At 38.2% G+C, this 17740-nt stretch overlaps 1 protein-coding gene across 4 annotated transcripts in view; it reads left to right on the top strand.

The window, feature by feature from the left end:
- WDR48 (WD repeat domain 48) overlaps positions 1–17740 on the top strand; it is a 44679-nt gene that overhangs the window by 2549 nt on the left and 24390 nt on the right. For 3 of the 4 annotated variants that reach the window (XR_011427317.1, XM_001498297.6, XM_070238932.1), the window contains exons 2-7: positions 10237–10377; positions 12386–12464; positions 13522–13604; positions 13727–13856; positions 15802–15890; positions 16298–16399. Coding sequence is in view for 3 of the 4 variants with exons in the window: in XM_001498297.6 (XP_001498347.2) it covers positions 10237–10377; positions 12386–12464; positions 13522–13604; positions 13727–13856; positions 15802–15890; positions 16298–16399 (624 nt within the window). In the remaining variant the exon portion in view is untranslated. Of the gene's footprint in view, positions 1–10072; positions 10378–12385; positions 12465–13521; positions 13605–13726; positions 13857–15801; positions 15891–16297; positions 16400–17740 lie in introns of all 4 variants that reach the window. The other variant, XM_070238931.1, reaches the window with a different exon arrangement.

Below are 17740 nucleotides of genomic sequence, written 5' to 3'. Positions count from 1 at the left end.
TCAACATAGTATGGTCCTGTTTCCACAAAGGAAATAATACATTCTAAAAAGTCTGCAAGGATATTAATGGTGGTTATCTCTAGGGTATTCGATTATGTGGTTATGGGTAAGGCAGGAAATGGGGTATCTTTTACTTTATATGAATCTTTATATTTTTTAACTTCTTACAACATTTTATGCTGATATAAATTTTAAAAACTTCCCATTTTGGAAAAACTATATATGTCTACATAAATACATTTTGCCTCTTGGCTGTCTGTGTCTTATACCAAGAGTCAGTAGCCCTGAGCTCCATTACCAAATTTTAGGCCCAAAAGAACCCTTGAGACTTATAATATTGATGAGTAACCAGTGGAGAGGGGTCCAAACATACTGCTTAATTATAGATCCAATGAAGAATAAGTACATGTCTTACTGTCTTCAACCTCTACGGAGACTGGAGGTGAGTATGAGGGGGAGGGGTGGATTTGTGATTTTTAGAAACATGAGCAAACAATCAAATACGTGAGTTCAGATATAAGGTGCAGCTTTTTTCTGGTAATCAAGATATCAAACCAAGTCTTTTCCCTCCCTGGCTGTCCTTTAGTGTTATAATTTTCTGGCAACCTGAGTCTGTTGGTTGGCTCTGTCTCTATTTTTCCTTCAACTTTGGCTTCTTCCCTCACTTGCTTCAGAATTCTTGGGGTGAAGTTGGAAAAAAGTCACTAGTATTCCTGGTTTAGGAGCAACAACATGCCCCTAGTATTCAGTGATGGTTCAAGAATATAAATACTTGGCCTTCTATAACAGGAGGATTCTTTTAGTTGGAAATGTCCCAAAATCCAACTTAACCAAGCTCACATAATAAAAGACAGGCATTAGCTCCTGTAAATGACAACTCAAGAAGTAGCGCTAGTTTTGTGCAAATCTTGAACCATGGGCTCACTGTGACTCTCTACCCTACGGAATCATGTAAAGTCAGCTTTACCATTGGGCTGCCTACAAGTTGTCTTCTCCTATTTCCAAACTCCCAGCTCTAGGCTTTCCCTCATGGTGGCATGGTGACTGCACCTGTCCCAGACCTCATGTCCTTTCATCACACTATCCATGGGAACAGAGAGTCTCTTAAGTAGCTCTTGCACGGTTTCTCCTAGGATTTGCTTTCCTCGAGCAAAGTACTGGGAGCAGAAGTGGGGAATGGAGGGGCAATGAACAACTGTCTGTTCTACCAGTACTTGCCCCCTTTCCCTGCCAAATATTTAGTTATTCTAGACCTATTCGGAGCTCAGTGTAATCTTTACTCCTATTTCTGAGTCCCAGTTCTGGATTGGTTGTTTAATCTTTGAGACTTTTTTAAGGAAGTAGAATGATGCCAAATCCTGCCTTCTCAAGGAAAGACCCTTACAAATTAGCCATATGTCCAAGGTGAGTTACTTTTATGTAGGATGAGTAATAAAAAATTCATTATCAGTGTGACATCTGTTAGAACAGGTCAGCAAGCATTTCTCTGAAGGGCCAAATAAATATTTTAGGCTTTATAAGCCATTCTGCTGTGTCATAACCACTCATTTGTGCCCTTATACTGTGAAACCAGCCATAGACAATACCTAATGAATAGGTGTGGCTGTGTTCCAATAAAAATTTGTTTACAAAACAGACTTTGGCCTGGATTTGGCCCATGGGTGGTTTTTTACTAATGTCTAGAGAAGTTTTTTACTAACCCCTAACTAGAAGAAGTCAGGCTAGAAGGTGTCCTATTTTTATTTGCAACACTGCTTTTTAGAATACTTTTTAAAATCAGCACTCTTGCAATGTAGCTATGAACAGAAAGTCATGGTCCACAATATTGAACAGGAAAAGCAGATGTGAGAATTATTGATATTTGGCCAGTTTTTCTTGGCCAAATTTAGCCTGATAGTTAGAAGTACCCTTACACAAAAGAACTGTGTGATGCCATTTACAAGATATTACAGAACAGACAAAACTAATCTATGGGGGAAAAAAGATCTAGATTGCCTGGGGGTGAGGTGTAGAGATTGGAAAGAGAATGAGGCAATTGTCTAGGGTGGTGATAATGTTCTATGTATCTTGGTAGGGGTTTGTATTACACAGGTGTATTCATTTGTCAGAAGTATCTATATACACTTAAGATTTGTACATTTCACCACATGTAAATTTTACCTTAAAAAAAGAGGAGCCATAAATAAATAATGAACTCTGGTTAATGATATCCATGCTAAAGTATTTAGACGGAAGCGTTATTGATGATGTGCAACTTATTTTGAAAAGAATAAAAAAGTAACGTGAATCAGATAGTTGGATGGGTATGAGATAAAGCAAATATAGAAAATGTTAATTGTAGAATATATGTAGTGGGTATATGGATGTTTGCAGTATATTTCTTTCAGCTTTCGTATGTGTTTGAAATTTTTCATAATAAAATGTTGGGGAAAAATGAGTTTTAAAGGTTAAAAAATGGTTAGATAGTGATAAGCAGCAGAAGAGGGGGAAGTGAAATTTTAGTTGTGGTAGCCAGAGAAGGCCTTGCTGAGAGGCTGACTTTTGACTAAAGATCTGAAGGAATGAGGAAATGAGATTGCCATCTGGGGAAAGAGCATTCCTGTGAGAATATCAAATGCAGAGAGGTCCTGAGCTGGGAATGTACATGGCCTATTTGTGGAACAATAGGGAGGCCTTTGTGGCTGGCATGGAGGAGTGAGGGGAAGAGGAGTAGGAGATGAAATCAGAGAGGTAGCTGCAGGCCAGATCCTCGACTATAGGGGAATAGTAAGGGCTTGGCTTTTACTCTTGAGTGAGCGAGGAAGCAGTTGGTGGGTTTTGAGCAGGGGAATATCATGATATACATGTGTTTTGTAGGATCAGCCTGGTTGTGTATTCAGAGCAGACTGCAGGTGAGCAAGGGCAGAGCCAGGAGACCAGAAGCTGTTTAAAAAATCCAGGTGCTGTATGATAGTGGCTCTACCCAGGACGATGAGAAGTGTTTGAATTCTGGATCAGACTTGCAGATGAGATGTGAGCTGAGAGAAAGAGAAGTAAGGATGGCACCAAGTTTTTGGCCCTGAGCAACTAGTAGAATGGAGTTGCCATTAACTCCATCAATGAGGAAAACTACAGGAAAAGCTAGTTTGGAGAGGACTTTCAGGAGCTCTGTTTATTACATGCCCTGATTAAGATGTCTGTTAGACGTCCAAGTGGAGATGACTTAATGCACACCTCGGGGAACCTGGGAGAAGAGCCCAGAGTATCCCCTGTGTGAGCCTGAAATGCTTTTAAGTCTTTCTTCTTTTCTTAAAAATATTGTGAGTTTTGTCCTTATTCCATAATATATCCATCTTGGTTTTTATGTAAAAAATTGTTTAGTTGCTATTGTAGGTTCAATACCCCCCACAAAGGTTCTCCCCCGACATGCTCATGCTCTAATCCCTGAAACTTGTAAATATGTTATGTTACATGATAAAAAGGACTTGGCAGATAAAATGAAGGTTACGGACCTCAAAATAGGGAGATTCTCCTGGATTATCCCAGTGGGCCTAATCTAATTATATGAGCCCTTAAAAGCAGAGAATTTTCTCTGGTTGGAGGCAGTCAGAGAGATTTGAGGCATGAGAGGGACCCTTCCTTGCAGGAGAGGACCACATAGAAATCATGAGAAGGAATGCATGTACCTTCTAGGAGCAAGGGAGGACCCTTGGTTGAAAGCCAGCAAGGAAACAGGGCCCTCAGGCCTACAACAAGGAGCTGAATTTGGCCAGCAACCTGAATGAGTTTGCAAGTAGACGTTCCCAGAGCCTCCAGGAAGAAATGCAGACCCACCAATGCTTGTTGATTTTGGCTTTGTGAGCCACCATAAGCAGAGGACTTGCCCAAGCACAGCCTGGACTTCTGACCTTCAGAACTGTGAAATAGTAAATGGGAGTTGTTTTAGGCTGCTAGATTTGTGCTAATTTATTATGGCAGCAATAGAGAACTAATCTGATTATTTTAAAATAAAATAGTAATCAAAGATATGTTTTTCTCCTGATTGCTTCTACCCTCTGGCACATTACCAATAACTCTTGGGGTATTTAAGCTTGAAATGCGGAGAAAGAGCACATGAAGTTCAGTGGATCATCTCCCCTATCTGATGTCTTTGTTTCGGGTCTCTAATTGCTGGAGAAATTAAACAGAGCTTACTGAACCAGCTAATACTTACAGTGTAACTTAACTAAATACTTGCTGCTGGGGGCTACCCTATTGTTTTTCTCCCGGTCAGAGGCCCGTTAACTGGCTCTTCCAAAATGCATACCTTCCACTGAAAACCTGGCTTCCCGTTCCTTGCAGAGCTCTTCTAATACCCTGTCCGCCTCCCTTTTTTTTTTTAAAGCAAACCAGGAATGTCAGATATGAGTTCTCATCTTCTCTGCCTTTGCCTGTACTTTTGACTCTGTCTAAAAGAAACTTTACCAGGACTTTGTTCACTCATTTATTGCTTCTATCGCCAGTACCTTCTGCTTTTCTCTTTGATTTCCATCTCTTCTGCCTGCAAAACTTGCCTGTATCTTGGAAAAAATTTTTCGCTTAATTTGCTGTCACTTCTAGTTATGCTTCCTCCCCCCCTACTAGAATGAAAGCTCCAGGAGGACGTTAGAGCACGCTCCTATATTTTGGGCATTTAGAATAGAGCCTGGCCACTGGTGGAGGCTTAACCAATATTTGTTGAAAGAATTGAATCTTGTTTTCCTTCTATCTTTCTACAACCAAATTTTATTTTTCTTTAACAACAAGTTTTTAATGTAATACATCCTGGAATATAGTTCATTCTTTAATGACCACATAGAATGGAGGTATCATAATTGATCTAGCCATTTCCTTACTGAAGATATTGTTTCTGTTTTTCTGTTGTACTAAAATTTACTAAAAAAATTAATAGCAGTTATAAAATAGCAAAGGAAGTCTTAAAAGTAAATAATATAGAATGCATAAAAAATGATCAGTTTGAAAGTTCCAACATCTAGTTGATGGAAGTTTAAGAAGCAGCAAAGAAAACAAATGACTACTAATGAATTGATACAAGAGAATTTCCCAGAGCTAAAGTGCCACAAGTGTCTAGATTGAAAAGGTTTTCTAAATGCATGGCAAAAGTAATGATGAAAGGACCAAATCAAGAATTCTTATAACAGCAAGAAAAAAGAGAAGATCTTAAAAGCTTGGGAGGGGGCGCAGTTACAGGGTGCAGGAGAGAATGAAAATGGGATCACTTTAAAGTTGAATAAGACAGAGTGGCATTGAATTTAGTGGCAACACTGGATGGTAGAGGAAGTTAGAGCAGTGCCTCCAAAAGCTAAGGAAATTTTTTCTACATGGATTTTTTTATCCTGCTGAATCAAGCATAAAGGTAAAGACTTTTTCAGGCGTATAAGGACTAAGTTACCTCCCATGTACCTTTTCCTATGTTAGTTTCTTAAGGTCCTGTGAATGTACTTCAAAACTGGGGAGTGAACAAAGAAAGAAGGAGACATTCGAATTCAGGAAACAGTGGCTCCAGCCCAAAAAAGCAGTAAAGGGAAGCACCAAAGGTGACAACTGCCAGCAGACCTAGAGGGCAGCCAGCCCAGATTGGAGTGAGAAGATGGAGGATTCTGAGGGGGAAACCTTCTTGCTAGAACATCTAATATGTTGCAGCAATTAAAGAAAATTGGAAGTTAAAGTAGAGGAAACCACGGAAGAAGGAAAGAAAGAGAACTCTAGGGAAAACGAAGACCTCTCTGAAGAAGGAAATATGTTTGTAATATAATACTTGACTAGTCAGTAGACAATGAAGTCACAACAGTGTATCACCAATTATTGATTCAACCAAAAATAGTGATTGATATAACCAAAAATAGTGATTATATTTATCTATATCAAAAGCGTAGAGGGAAGAGATAGTAAGGGTAGTTTCAGAGCTACGTCTGATTCTACCATAGCATAAGGAAATAGGTAATGCCTGAAATGGATGAGCCAGAAATTTGTAGGATAAGCACAGTGTGCAGAGAAGTGCAGTAACTATCCAGAAGAAACAACCAGGAGTTGAAATCAGTTAGCCCTAGGGGATTAAGACTGGATTTGGGGAGTCTTGTCCAGACATGGGGAATGGTTTTTCATTACAGTCTATCAGTACTATTTGATTTTCTGAATACAGGGTAGAATTACTTGGATAAAAATCAAGTTATGAATTTAAAAAACTAAGTAATATATGCCCATTGTAAAACATTTATACCATATAAAAAAGGGATGAGTGAGTGAAAATCACCCTAATTTCATCACCCACGAATAACTAGTGGTAATTTTGTATTTGTATATATATATATATTTATCCTTCCAAACTTGTGTATTTGTTTTTAAATATATATTTAAGATTTAACATTATTTAAGTGTTATTTTAAAAAATGACATTTTTACAATAATTATTGTACTCTACGGTGTTGGATCATGCATGTTTCACCTAGAAAATATATTATGGCTTTCTTCCTGTGTCAGTCTAGATCTACATCAACATTTTTAATGATTAAACAGTATTCTCTTTTATAGATATGTGTGCCAAAATTTATCCATCTAGGATAGTTCCTTGTTTTTAATTGCACATCTGTATCTTTCATACGGCAGACACTGTAATGAGGATACAGTGGTGGGAGGAACAGGGCAGACAAGTTCCTTGCCCTCTTGGATCTTTTATTCTAATGGTGAATATATAACAAAAAAGAGAAATATGGAGTTTGGTAAGGATTGGAAAAGAAAGAAATAGGGTAGGTGTTAGAGGAAGGGGATGAGGGAAGGCCTTTCAGAGCGAGTGACCTTTCTGCTAAGACCTGAAGGTGAGGGTGAGCCGGACAAGATAACAGCTGGGGGAAGAGTATTCCTGTGGGCATGGGGGAGGCGGGAACCTTCTTGGCACAGAGAACAGTTAATGTGAAGGCCCTGGCATGGGAAAGGAGTTTGGTGTAACTGTCATGAAAGAAGCTGGGGGACGTTAGTTTGAGGTGAGTGTGAGGACGCAGGTTAGAACCAAAGCATGTGAGGAGTTTGGACTTAACTTTAAATGCAGTGGCAAGCCTTTGGAAAGCTTCAGCAGAACGGTGCCATGATTTTATTTTAAAATGTCTCTTAGGAGGCATGACTGTTTCTTCCTGCCCTTGGGCTCTGTTAGATATCCTTGTATCCTTGCGTTTGCTTGTTCCTTTCTTTTTTTAATTTAAGCTGGTTTGAGTAGCTTTCAGTTACAGTTGCTTGTACCCAAAAGACTGGGTTAAGACAACATCCATGTTGTCTTTGGGTATACAATCCTGGTCTTATTCCTGTCTTTTTTTTCTTTTTAAAGATAGGTACCTGAGTTAACAACTGTTGCCAATCTTTGTTTTTTCTTCTTCTCCTCCTCCTCCCCAGTACATAGTTGTATCTTCCAGTTGTGAGTGCCTCTAGTTGTGGCATGTGTGATGCCCTCATCATGGTCTGAGCACGGTGCCATGTGCATGCCCAGGATCCGAACCAGCGAAACCCTGGGCCGCTGCAGCAGAGCGTGCAAACCTAACCACTCGGCCACGGGACCAGGCCCTCTTCATGTCTTTGATTATCTATGTGTTTCTTGGCCATTTTCTTTTCTTTTTTAAAAAATTCCCTCTTCATAATCTTTTTTCCTCTTTCTGTTAGAGAGTTTGACTTTTATTGTTTTGTAAGGAATCTAGCTTTATTGAGATAAATTCTCATAATGTAAGTTCACCCTGTTAAAGTGTACAATTCAGTGATTTTTTAGTATATTCGCCAAGTTGTGCATTGATCACCTAATTCCAGAACATTTTCATTATCCCCAAAAGAAACCCCATATACGTTAGTAGTTACTCCTCAATCTCTACTCTTCCAAGCCCCTAGCAACCACTAATCTACTTTCTATCCCTATGGATTTACCTATTCTGGACATTTTATAAAGTATGTGGCCTTTTGTGACTGGCTTCTTTCATGTAGCATAATGTTTTCAAGGTTCATCCCTGTTGTGGCATGTATCAGTACTTCACTCATTTTTATGGCTGAATATTATTCCATTGTGTGGATATATCACATTTTGTTTATCCTTATGTCAGTTGATGGACTCAAATGAGTTTCCACATTTTGGCTATTGTTAATAAATCTCCTATGAAAATTTCTCTACATACAAATGGTTTTGACTTGTATTTGGTGAGATCAGTGCTGCTCTTTTCCTTTTTTTTTTTTTTAAAGATTTAATTTTTTTCCTTTTTCTCCCCAAAGCCCCCCAGTACGTAGTTATATATTCTTCGTTGTGGGTCGTTCTAGTTGTGGCATGTGGGACGCTGTCTCAGCGTGGCTTGATGAGCAGTGTCATGTCCGCACCCAGGATTCGAACCAACGAAACACTGGGCCGTCTGCAGTGGAGTGCGCGAACTTAACCACTCGGCCACAGGGCCAGCCCCTGCTCTTTTCCTTTTTAAAGATTGCTATCTTGTCATGTTAGCAGAACCTTCTTTATGTAGACTATGTAAAATATTCACCTTTTTATTTTTTTTAAAGATTGGCACCTGAGCTAACAACTGTTGCCAGTCTTCATTTTTTTCTTTTTCTCCCCAAATCCCCCCAGTGCATAGTTGTATATTTCAGTTGTGGGTCCTTTCTAGTTGTGGGACGTGGGATGCCACCTCAGCGTGGCCTGATGAGTGGTGCCGTGTCCTCGCACAGGATCTGAACCAGCGAAACCCTGGGCTTCTGTAGCGGAGCGTGCGAACTTAACCACTCAGCCACGGGGACACCCCCTCACCTGTCTTTTTAAAAGTACTTTTATGATTAAGTTAGTAAATTTCCATTTTTAATCCATATGAAAATTGATTTTGGTTTAAGATTTGGAGAAAGAATATAATTTTCCCCAATAGAATCACCAAATGCTCCTACATAATCTATTAAATAATTTATCATGCCCTTAGTGATTTGAAACACTATTTTATATCAAAATAGAAAATTCATAATAGGAAATTATCTTTCCTGATTTTGTTTTATTCCAGTGATCCTTTTATATATTCCTCTTGTGGTACTCCATTGCAATTCTGGTAGCTTTATAATACCTTTAAAGATCTTTAAAGACTATCCTTCTAATTACCTTCATTTTAAAAAATGACCGGGTATTCCTTCCTTCCTCCCCACCCCAAAACATTGTACTATTTATTTTGTCAGCTTCTAGAAAGAAATTGAGTCGGATTCTGACCAAAGTTGGGTTATAATCACAGATTTAGAAAAGAATTGTCATTTTGAATCTTCCTATGCCACAGTATGGCGTGTCTCCTTTATTCAAGTTTTTCCTTTTATGTACCTTGTCCTGTCAGTTATGTATCTGCCTTGCAAAATACATTTTTAAGTATTTATTCTTGTTGCTATTGTAAATGGGTTCCCTTGCCCTCATTATATTCTTAACTGGTTATTTCATTAGATTAGGAAAGTTTTGCTTTTGGCTGCTAGCCAGCTTGTTGACTTTTTCTTAGTCATAATTACCTTTGGTTGATTCTCTTGGGTTTTCACGTGGAGCAGACAGATTACCAGGAGTAACAAGGTAAGGGGACGTGCTCTGAAGGGAAAGGTTAGTGTATTATAGGAACTCAAAACCTCGTTTTGCTTGGCAGGGCAGAGAAGGCCTTTTTGAGGCCTGCAGGAATCTCAAGACTGCAGTAGGAGTTAGCCAGACAGAGAGTGGGAGGAAGAGCTTCCAAAGAGAAGGGACCGGTGTGATGGTCTGGAGGCCCAGTGTGTGCACGGAGCAGGAGCAGAGAGAACAAAGATGAGGCAGGAGAGGTGAACGAGGCACATTTTGAAGCCGTGTTAGGAGTTCAGATCAAATTGTAAGTCTAGTAGAATAAGAACCCAGAGAGGTTTTTGAGCAGGAGTGAGACGTTCTAGTTTACACTTTTAAAAGATTACTCCAGCTGCTTTGTGGAAAATGGGTTAAAGACAGACAGGAGTGGGAGAGGAGTCCAGTTAGGAAGCAGCTGCAGTATTTTAGCATCTAACTTGCTCATCTTGGACTAGGCCATCATTAATGTCGTTCTTCTCTTCTTCTCAGCCCTTCAGTCTCCATAGAGTACAATAAAATTTTATTGGATTGAAAAAAAAGTTTTATGTTGGAAAACATGGGATTTTGAATTCCAGATTGGCTCCTAGGAGGCTACATTTTATTATTGCATGTTTTGTAGCTTCATAAAAAGCCAATCTTGACATATTTGTCAGGTTTCCTATGTTATTCGAGATGAAGTGGAAAAATACAATCGAAATGGAGTCAATGCCCTGCAGCTGGATCCAGCACTAAACAGGCTCTTCACGGCTGGTCGAGACTCCATCATAAGAATATGGAGTGTCAATCAGCACAAGGTAAGGCGGGGACTCAGTATACATTTTAAATCTATACTCAGTAAATTTTGGTCTGTCTAACATGACGCTTTCACAGTCGGATGTAATTTCTTTGAGAACTGAGTCATGGTAGACTCTGTAAAGACATTGCAACCAGAATTGTGTAAGCCTTTGAGAACTCCCTAGGGGAGTTTTAGAAGTGTTTTAGCTAAGGCAGGGACTCCATGAACTAGGTTTGTGATAAGAGCTCTCTGCTTCAAAGGAGCAAAGAGATTTGTCTGGTAGAGGGATTACTTTCAACAATTTATTTTTCTGCTTTAAATATGTTCCCAAAAAGCTTCTTGGCAACACTTTTCAGTGCTACTAAAGAAAGATTGAATATGCTTTTGCATTTATAATTAATCTTGAACAAATATTTGATTTCTTCATTTAAAAGTGATTAGGCCAACCACAAAACCCATATGGCCTTATCAGATAATATAAGATTGGTATAAAAATATGAAGACAACATACTCCCCTTCTTCAGGAGATTGAAAGTCTTCTTACTTAAACAGGAAAGGGAATTTAAATATATGTAAAGATAAAACCCCAGTCAAATGGAAAGGAACTCTTTATGTATTTTGTTTGAATGCCTGTATTGTGAGTGACATAGAAGGGAAGATTCAGGGAAGGAAAAGGAGCATTTACTGAGCTCCTCGCCATGTACCAGACACTCAGCACTTTCATATCCAGTATGGTCTTAATTCTTACAATAATCCTTTACAGCATCTGTTATGATCCATTTTCAAAGATGGGAAAACAGACTCAGAAAAATCCATGATTAAATAGCTAGTGAGTGACAGAGAATTAGAGCCCAATCTAACTTCAAAACCCTGGTGCTAGACCTTGTAGTTTTAAAAGTCTGTGCCTGTTCAGCAAGCTCTACGAGTCTGATGTTTAGTCCAAAAAAGAACCACTACTTTGCACAGTTGCTGGATGATGTTTCTTTAAACGGACTTTGGTCCACTGGGCTTTGGATTCTATAACCAGTGGAAACAGTGGTGGCCCAATGTCAAAAACATGGGAAGTAAGAAAACTATGGCTTTGAAATGCTTTTTGGAACTTATATTTGAATTGGAATATCACCTTTCTGGGAATTTACAGTATTTCAAACAAATTCAGGAAAATGCTCTTAAGAACTAACCTGGAAGAATCTAGAAATTTGCCTCTCCTACCCTCGAACATCTTTTTTCTAGTCTTCATTTTATGACAAAATTGAATAGCGTCATTTCTCAAATAGACTTGTAGAGAGCCGTTCGTTCTCTTTGCCCGTGCAGAGTCTTGAACTTGCTTGTCTTAAATGTAGGATGTAACTAAATACTCTTCTTTAAAAAGCCTCTCCTGGTAATTAAGCCAAGTGAGAGAAGTAGAAGAATCTCAAGTTACTGAATTGAAATGGTGACACACGTAGTACTCCTTTAGCCCTTGGCTTCCATTTCTTCTCTGAAGGACTGTAGATATCATGAGCAAAACATTTAGTTCAGAAGGTAGAAACAGCAGTGGGAAGCTAAACTCAAAGGTAGTCCTCTCCCTCTGCAGTCACGCTAGTCTCCTCACCACTCTTGTTTCTGCCCCTGCCATCTGTTGTGAGCCTTCCCCACTGCTGGTTCAAATCTCCCCAGCCTGCAGATTTGTTCATGTCCTGTGCTTTCCAGTAAACCCCTTCCTGTAGCACTTTGTGTTACACATGGTGACTAGCCCAGATCTTGTTGCCTTCACCAACTCAAGGCATAAAAATTAAGCATTTGTCCCAGAAACCTAGGCTTTCATCAGTAATAAAACTGTCCTAAAACAAAACTTCTATTTATATCTGTCATCTGAAAGCATCAACTGTTTGATGAAATTCTACTCTGAATTCAGTTGTCGATTTTAAGGCCTTAGAGCAGTGTGTCACATTAACTGAAGAATCTAAACATATCTATAATTTGTGATATATTTCATCCTCTAATATAAACTAATGACATTCTTATGATTTCTCTTTTGATTTCAGCAAGATCCATATATAGCATCTATGGAACATCATACTGATTGGGTAAACGACATTGTACTCTGTTGTAATGGGAAAACATGTAAGTATTTCCTTGGATTATTGGGCTTCTGGATGTTTTTAGTTCAATTGGATATAATTTTTCATTTTTTATGTAAGCTTTTTTACTGAAGTATAACGTACATACAGAAAAGCACACACCTTGAGAGTACAGCTCAATACAATTTCACAAGGTGAACACCCATATCAAGAAACAGATTGCCAGAAGCCCCCTTATGCCACCTTCAGTCATTACCCCCTGCCCCAAGGTAACTGCTCTCCTGTCTTCTAACCACTATAGGTTAGCTTTGACTGCACTGAACTGTATATAAGTAGACTTATACAATATGTATTATTCTGGTGGTTGCCAGAGGTGCGAAGTAGGGTTGGGCAAAATGGTGAAGGGAGTCAAAAGGTACAAACTTCTATTTATAAAATAAGTCCTGGGGATGTAATATACAGCATGGCGACTATAGTTAATAATACTGTATTGTATATTTGGAAGTTGCTAAGAGAGTACATCATAAAAGTTTTCACTACAAGAAAAATAATTCTGTATCTATATGTGGTGACGGATGTTATCCAGACTTATTGTGGTAATCGTTTCACAATGTATACAAATATCGGATCATTATGTTGTACACCTGAAACTAATATAATGTTGTATGTCAATTATACCTCAATAAAAAAAAGTAAACTAAAGGCAAAAAAATATGTATTGTTCTTTTATCCTTTTTAATATCCCTTTTTGTTCTTTTATAGTAACGTCTATTTCTTGGTTTTGCAGTCTGTTAGAGAAATTTTTCTCAATCAAATTAGTTGCACCTTCAACTGGAAAATTAAAAGTTTGCCCTGCCTATTTAAAAAAATATTTGAGACAAAATATGATAGGTTCTAGAAAGAGCTTTTAGATATATGTGTGTGTGTGTGTATGAACATTAATAGATGTTTGAATTAATTTTAGCAATACTATAAATATTCAAGTATGTATATGTATATATGAACATTAGTTTGAAACAATGTTACATTGTTTTAAGAGAAGTCTTTAAAATGATGATGTCACACTACTAACGGATTTGTTAATTCTTTGCCTCTTGTAGTAATATCTGCTTCTTCTGACACGACAGTAAAAGTATGGAATGCACATAAGGGATTTTGCATGTCAACATTAAGGACACATAAGGTAAAACAACTAATATAGTTTTCAGTGTCTTTAGTGTAATATTGGCGTCAATACAGTTCTTTATGTAGCCCATTTTCCTATTGATCTACAGAGTAGATCACAGTGTGTGTGTTCTGTTACAGGATTATGTAAAGGCCTTAGCATATGCCAAGGATAAAGAACTGGTAGCATCAGCTGGGTTGGACAGACAAATATTCCTTTGGGATGTGAATACTCTAACAGCATTGACTGCCTCAAATAACACTGTCACAAGTAAGATGTTTGAAAAAAATTTCTATGATAGTAACCCAAGTTGACATAAAGAATGGTTAATAAAACATCTTTGATAGATTTGCATCGAAACAGTGGTTCATATTTTGAGAATGCTTCTACCTGCAGTGTTCTATCCCCCAAGAGTTTGATTAAACAACAGAGTTATTTCCTCACTGCACTCTAAAAGTGGTAACTTCTCCAGGTCTAAGCTGGTTATTTTTGTAAATGCGCATGTCTTAGCTCCCTAGCTAAAGTGTAAGTTCCTACAGGGCAGGAGAGTCTGTCTTATTACTGCTTTGTCCATCTCACAGCATTGCCTGTCCCAAAGCCATACTCTCAGCAGGTATTATTGGTGGAAGTGGTGATTACCTGACAGAGTAGGCAGTTTTTTACTTTTAAAAGTGTTACTATATATTAAGAGCCTTTGAGTTAATGGGCATGATGGAAAATACCCAAAGGAAAGAAAGAAAAGGCTTTCAGTGCCAATTTTGTGGGACCATTTCAGAACAAGCCCTAAAGAATCCAGCCAATTCCAGAAGAGTTCAGGGAAGCTAGGGTGCTTCTAGAGGCAATTCAGAGATGTTCACAGCAGGTTAATAGCATGGATGCTTCATCAACGAAGAGATCTCAGATTACCAGGTCACACCCATACACGTCTCATGCTTGGCCCAGCCTACTAGGGCGCTCTAGGCCAGGTGTCAGAAGGGACTCCCAGGAGCACATTTTTAGCTAAGCCTGGCCTAGAAGGTCTGTGTTCAAGACATGGGCCCGAACTATCTAGATCCCTACATTATAGGTCCAGTTTGTCACAACTCTGTGGAATAATCACATTGACATAGCTAAAACAGTTCTAATATAACCTAGTAGGTGCCAAGAAGGGCAGTTTGAGAGACTGGTGTTTATAATTTCTTGAATATTGCTTTTCGCTATTTCCTAGGAAATATGTGACGGTCTAATCACTATTCTTCTGTTGTTCTTGATTTTTCATCTGTACGCTATCTTAGTGATTCAGCAGCTGGTCCCTGCTGGGGGCTGTCATGATACATCACTTAGCTGTCTCTAGATGTAAGGCCTACCTCAAAGAGACACTAATAAGAAGGAACAAAGGAAAAAAAGCAGGACTGTCCCAAGGTCAGAGACCAGGCTTAGTGGTTATAGATTCTGCAACAGATACGTTTTGTTTACAGTTGTTTAGAGAGAATATCACATAAGTTTTTTTATGACTATAGAAATAATACTAATAGCTAACATTTATTGAGCACTTACTACAAGCATTTACTTTTCTAAATACTTTACCTGTTTTAACTCCTCTACTCATAACTTCTCAGTATGTTTGTTTATATTTATTCTTTATTGTAAAATTAGGATCACACTATATAGATAGTTTTTTGTGCAATTTTTTTCTACTTCATTGATACTGAGTTCTAAATCAAAGGGTATGAACATGATTCTTGCTCCATGTTGCCTAACTTCCTTCCAGAAGAGTTGTGTCGAATTATCCTCCAAGTAATGTATGAGAGTGCCATTTTACCGTATTTTTTGAGAATTAAGTTTTACCTTGTTTTTTATCTGATGTGGTAGATGAAAATAGTATTTTTGTTTTGATTTGTGTTTCCTTTATAATAGCACGTTTGGACCTTTTTTTCATATTTATTGGCACGTATACCTCTGAAAATACGTTACTGATGTCGATTGTTTTTAAATGGCAGTGCAATTCAGTTTAGCAAATGTTTATCGAGCACTTGTAAACTCAAATCCAGAAAAGATGTAAATTTTGATAACAATATTGTTTAGAATTATCTCCATTATAGGTAGATTTCTTTTTCTTAGAGCACTCATAAAGATAAGATTTCCTGAATCAAATAATTAAACTTGCAATTTTTGTTGACTAGCTATTAAACAGCTGATAATTTTGTTAACATTTAGCTCCATTTATCCTTAATAGCTTCTTCGTTAAGCGGGAACAAAGATTCCATTTATAGCCTGGCAATGAATCAACTGGGAACAATCATTGTATCAGGGTCCACTGAGAAGGTAAGGGGGAGCTTCAGGGTGTATTTTAACACTAAGAAACAAAGAAACCAAAATCACTTGATCTGTGTAATTACTAAATATATAGACAGTGGTTTTACCTGGTGGATGCTAAAAGAAAGGTTTTATTTAAGCAAATAAAAGAGTATGACTATATAATTACTGCCGTGTGTGTGGTAATGGGGTAGAGGGATGAGGTTGATGGGGTGCGGGAGGCCTGTGCATTTTTTGATATTAGAGAGGCCTCCTCCTACTTAGAAAGATTGGGAGACTTAGGCAGTGTTCATGGGCAGAAGCAGCATTTCCTTCTCAGAAGTTAATGGTTGTCATTTGACTTATAAAGATCGTCTCTTACTTAAATTTGATCATGTATATACTCAGTTTGTGTAATATTTGGTTAAAATTCACAGGTTTTAAGAGTATGGGATCCAAGAACATGTGCAAAACTAATGAAGCTTAAAGGGCACACAGATAATGTAAAAGCATTGCTGTTGAACAGAGATGGCACACAGGTATGTGGTTTCATTTGGACATTTACCTAATGACTCTAAAAAATTTCATACAGCAGAAATTTCCCCACTTTGTATACTGTTGCATAAGTTGATTTGAACCAAAAGCCACACATATTATAAACTGTGATCTAATTTTAAATCCTTAAAATACTCAATTGTGCATATAATAATCCACATTTTTTAATTAGTCTGTTTGCATCACTTTTAAATAAAGGCCAAACAAGGAATTTCCTCAGAATAATTTTAATGCAGATAAGTATATGCAGTTATAAGTATAGGCTAAAATAATTTAAATTGTTACCTTGTGTAAAGCAGAAGGAATCTTTGGTATTGAATACTTTCTGCCAGAGTAGTCAGTGGAAAATTTCCTCGTGGTGGGTCTGACTGCAGGGCGCATCTTATTGGTTGACTATGTAGGTTCAGTCTATAAGTTTAGTTATCTAACCTAGTACTTAGACTCAACGCTTTAAAGAAAAACATTTTGGTAATGTTTGAACATGTACTAGTACTCTGTTGGCCACATAATTTGTGAATTATAAATCACAATTCTATTTGTGCTGTAGCAGTGGAAGAATGATTTTTCATCAATGTAGGTAATAAAAAACAAAAACTGAGCACCATTTTATACTAAGACATACCACCTACCACTGCCTCCCTCAGCCATTTTTTTCAGAGAGTGGGGCTAAGTTCAGAGCTAATTGGAATTGATTGTGATGGAGTTGGAAAGGGAGTGTGAGAAGATGGCGAGATGAGGAACGCCATCAGTCTGTTACTGCCATAGGAATTGCCTTTTGGAAATGGTGTCACACATGAATTAGAGAAACCTTTGTCTCCAGAGATAGAGAAGGCTTGAAAAACCAGCCAAAGGAAGAAAATCATGTTTCAGAATCAGGCAAAGAGAGGCTTGAAGATGCCCATGGAGTTCTTCAGAGATGTGGAAGGATCTCGATGTTACTATACTGTGTGGACTTCACTAGTACTTAGTTTGCTCATCTGCAAAGTGAGAATCTTAATAGTTTGTATAGTTGGTGAGAAGATTAGAAGTAATAGGTATATTCTTTTCTGTAAGCTGTGGTATTTTCTAGAGCTCTTGAGTTCCTTTGCAGCCCTACTTTCATGTGAGTCTTAAGAGCCCAGTGTAGTCAGCTTCTCACTTTTTTGCAGTGTAGCTACTACGCTGCACTTGAGATGGTCGCCCATGCCTTGTTCTGTTAGCTTTGTCCAGGATTGGACTAGATCGTATGGTCTCCATGGGACTGCCCTTAAGTAGGGGCTGTAGATAAGATGGTTTCCAGAAGGGGGCTCTGGGCCTGGCAGACTTTCAAAGCTCCTCCTGTCTAC

Source organism: Equus caballus, chromosome 16 (genome assembly GCF_041296265.1).
Source record: "Equus caballus isolate H_3958 breed thoroughbred chromosome 16, TB-T2T, whole genome shotgun sequence".
In the NCBI taxonomy this organism is placed as follows: domain Eukaryota; kingdom Metazoa; phylum Chordata; class Mammalia; order Perissodactyla; family Equidae; genus Equus; species Equus caballus.
Note: the sequence above shows the minus strand (reverse complement) of the source record. Positions and strands in the feature narration are given on the sequence as shown.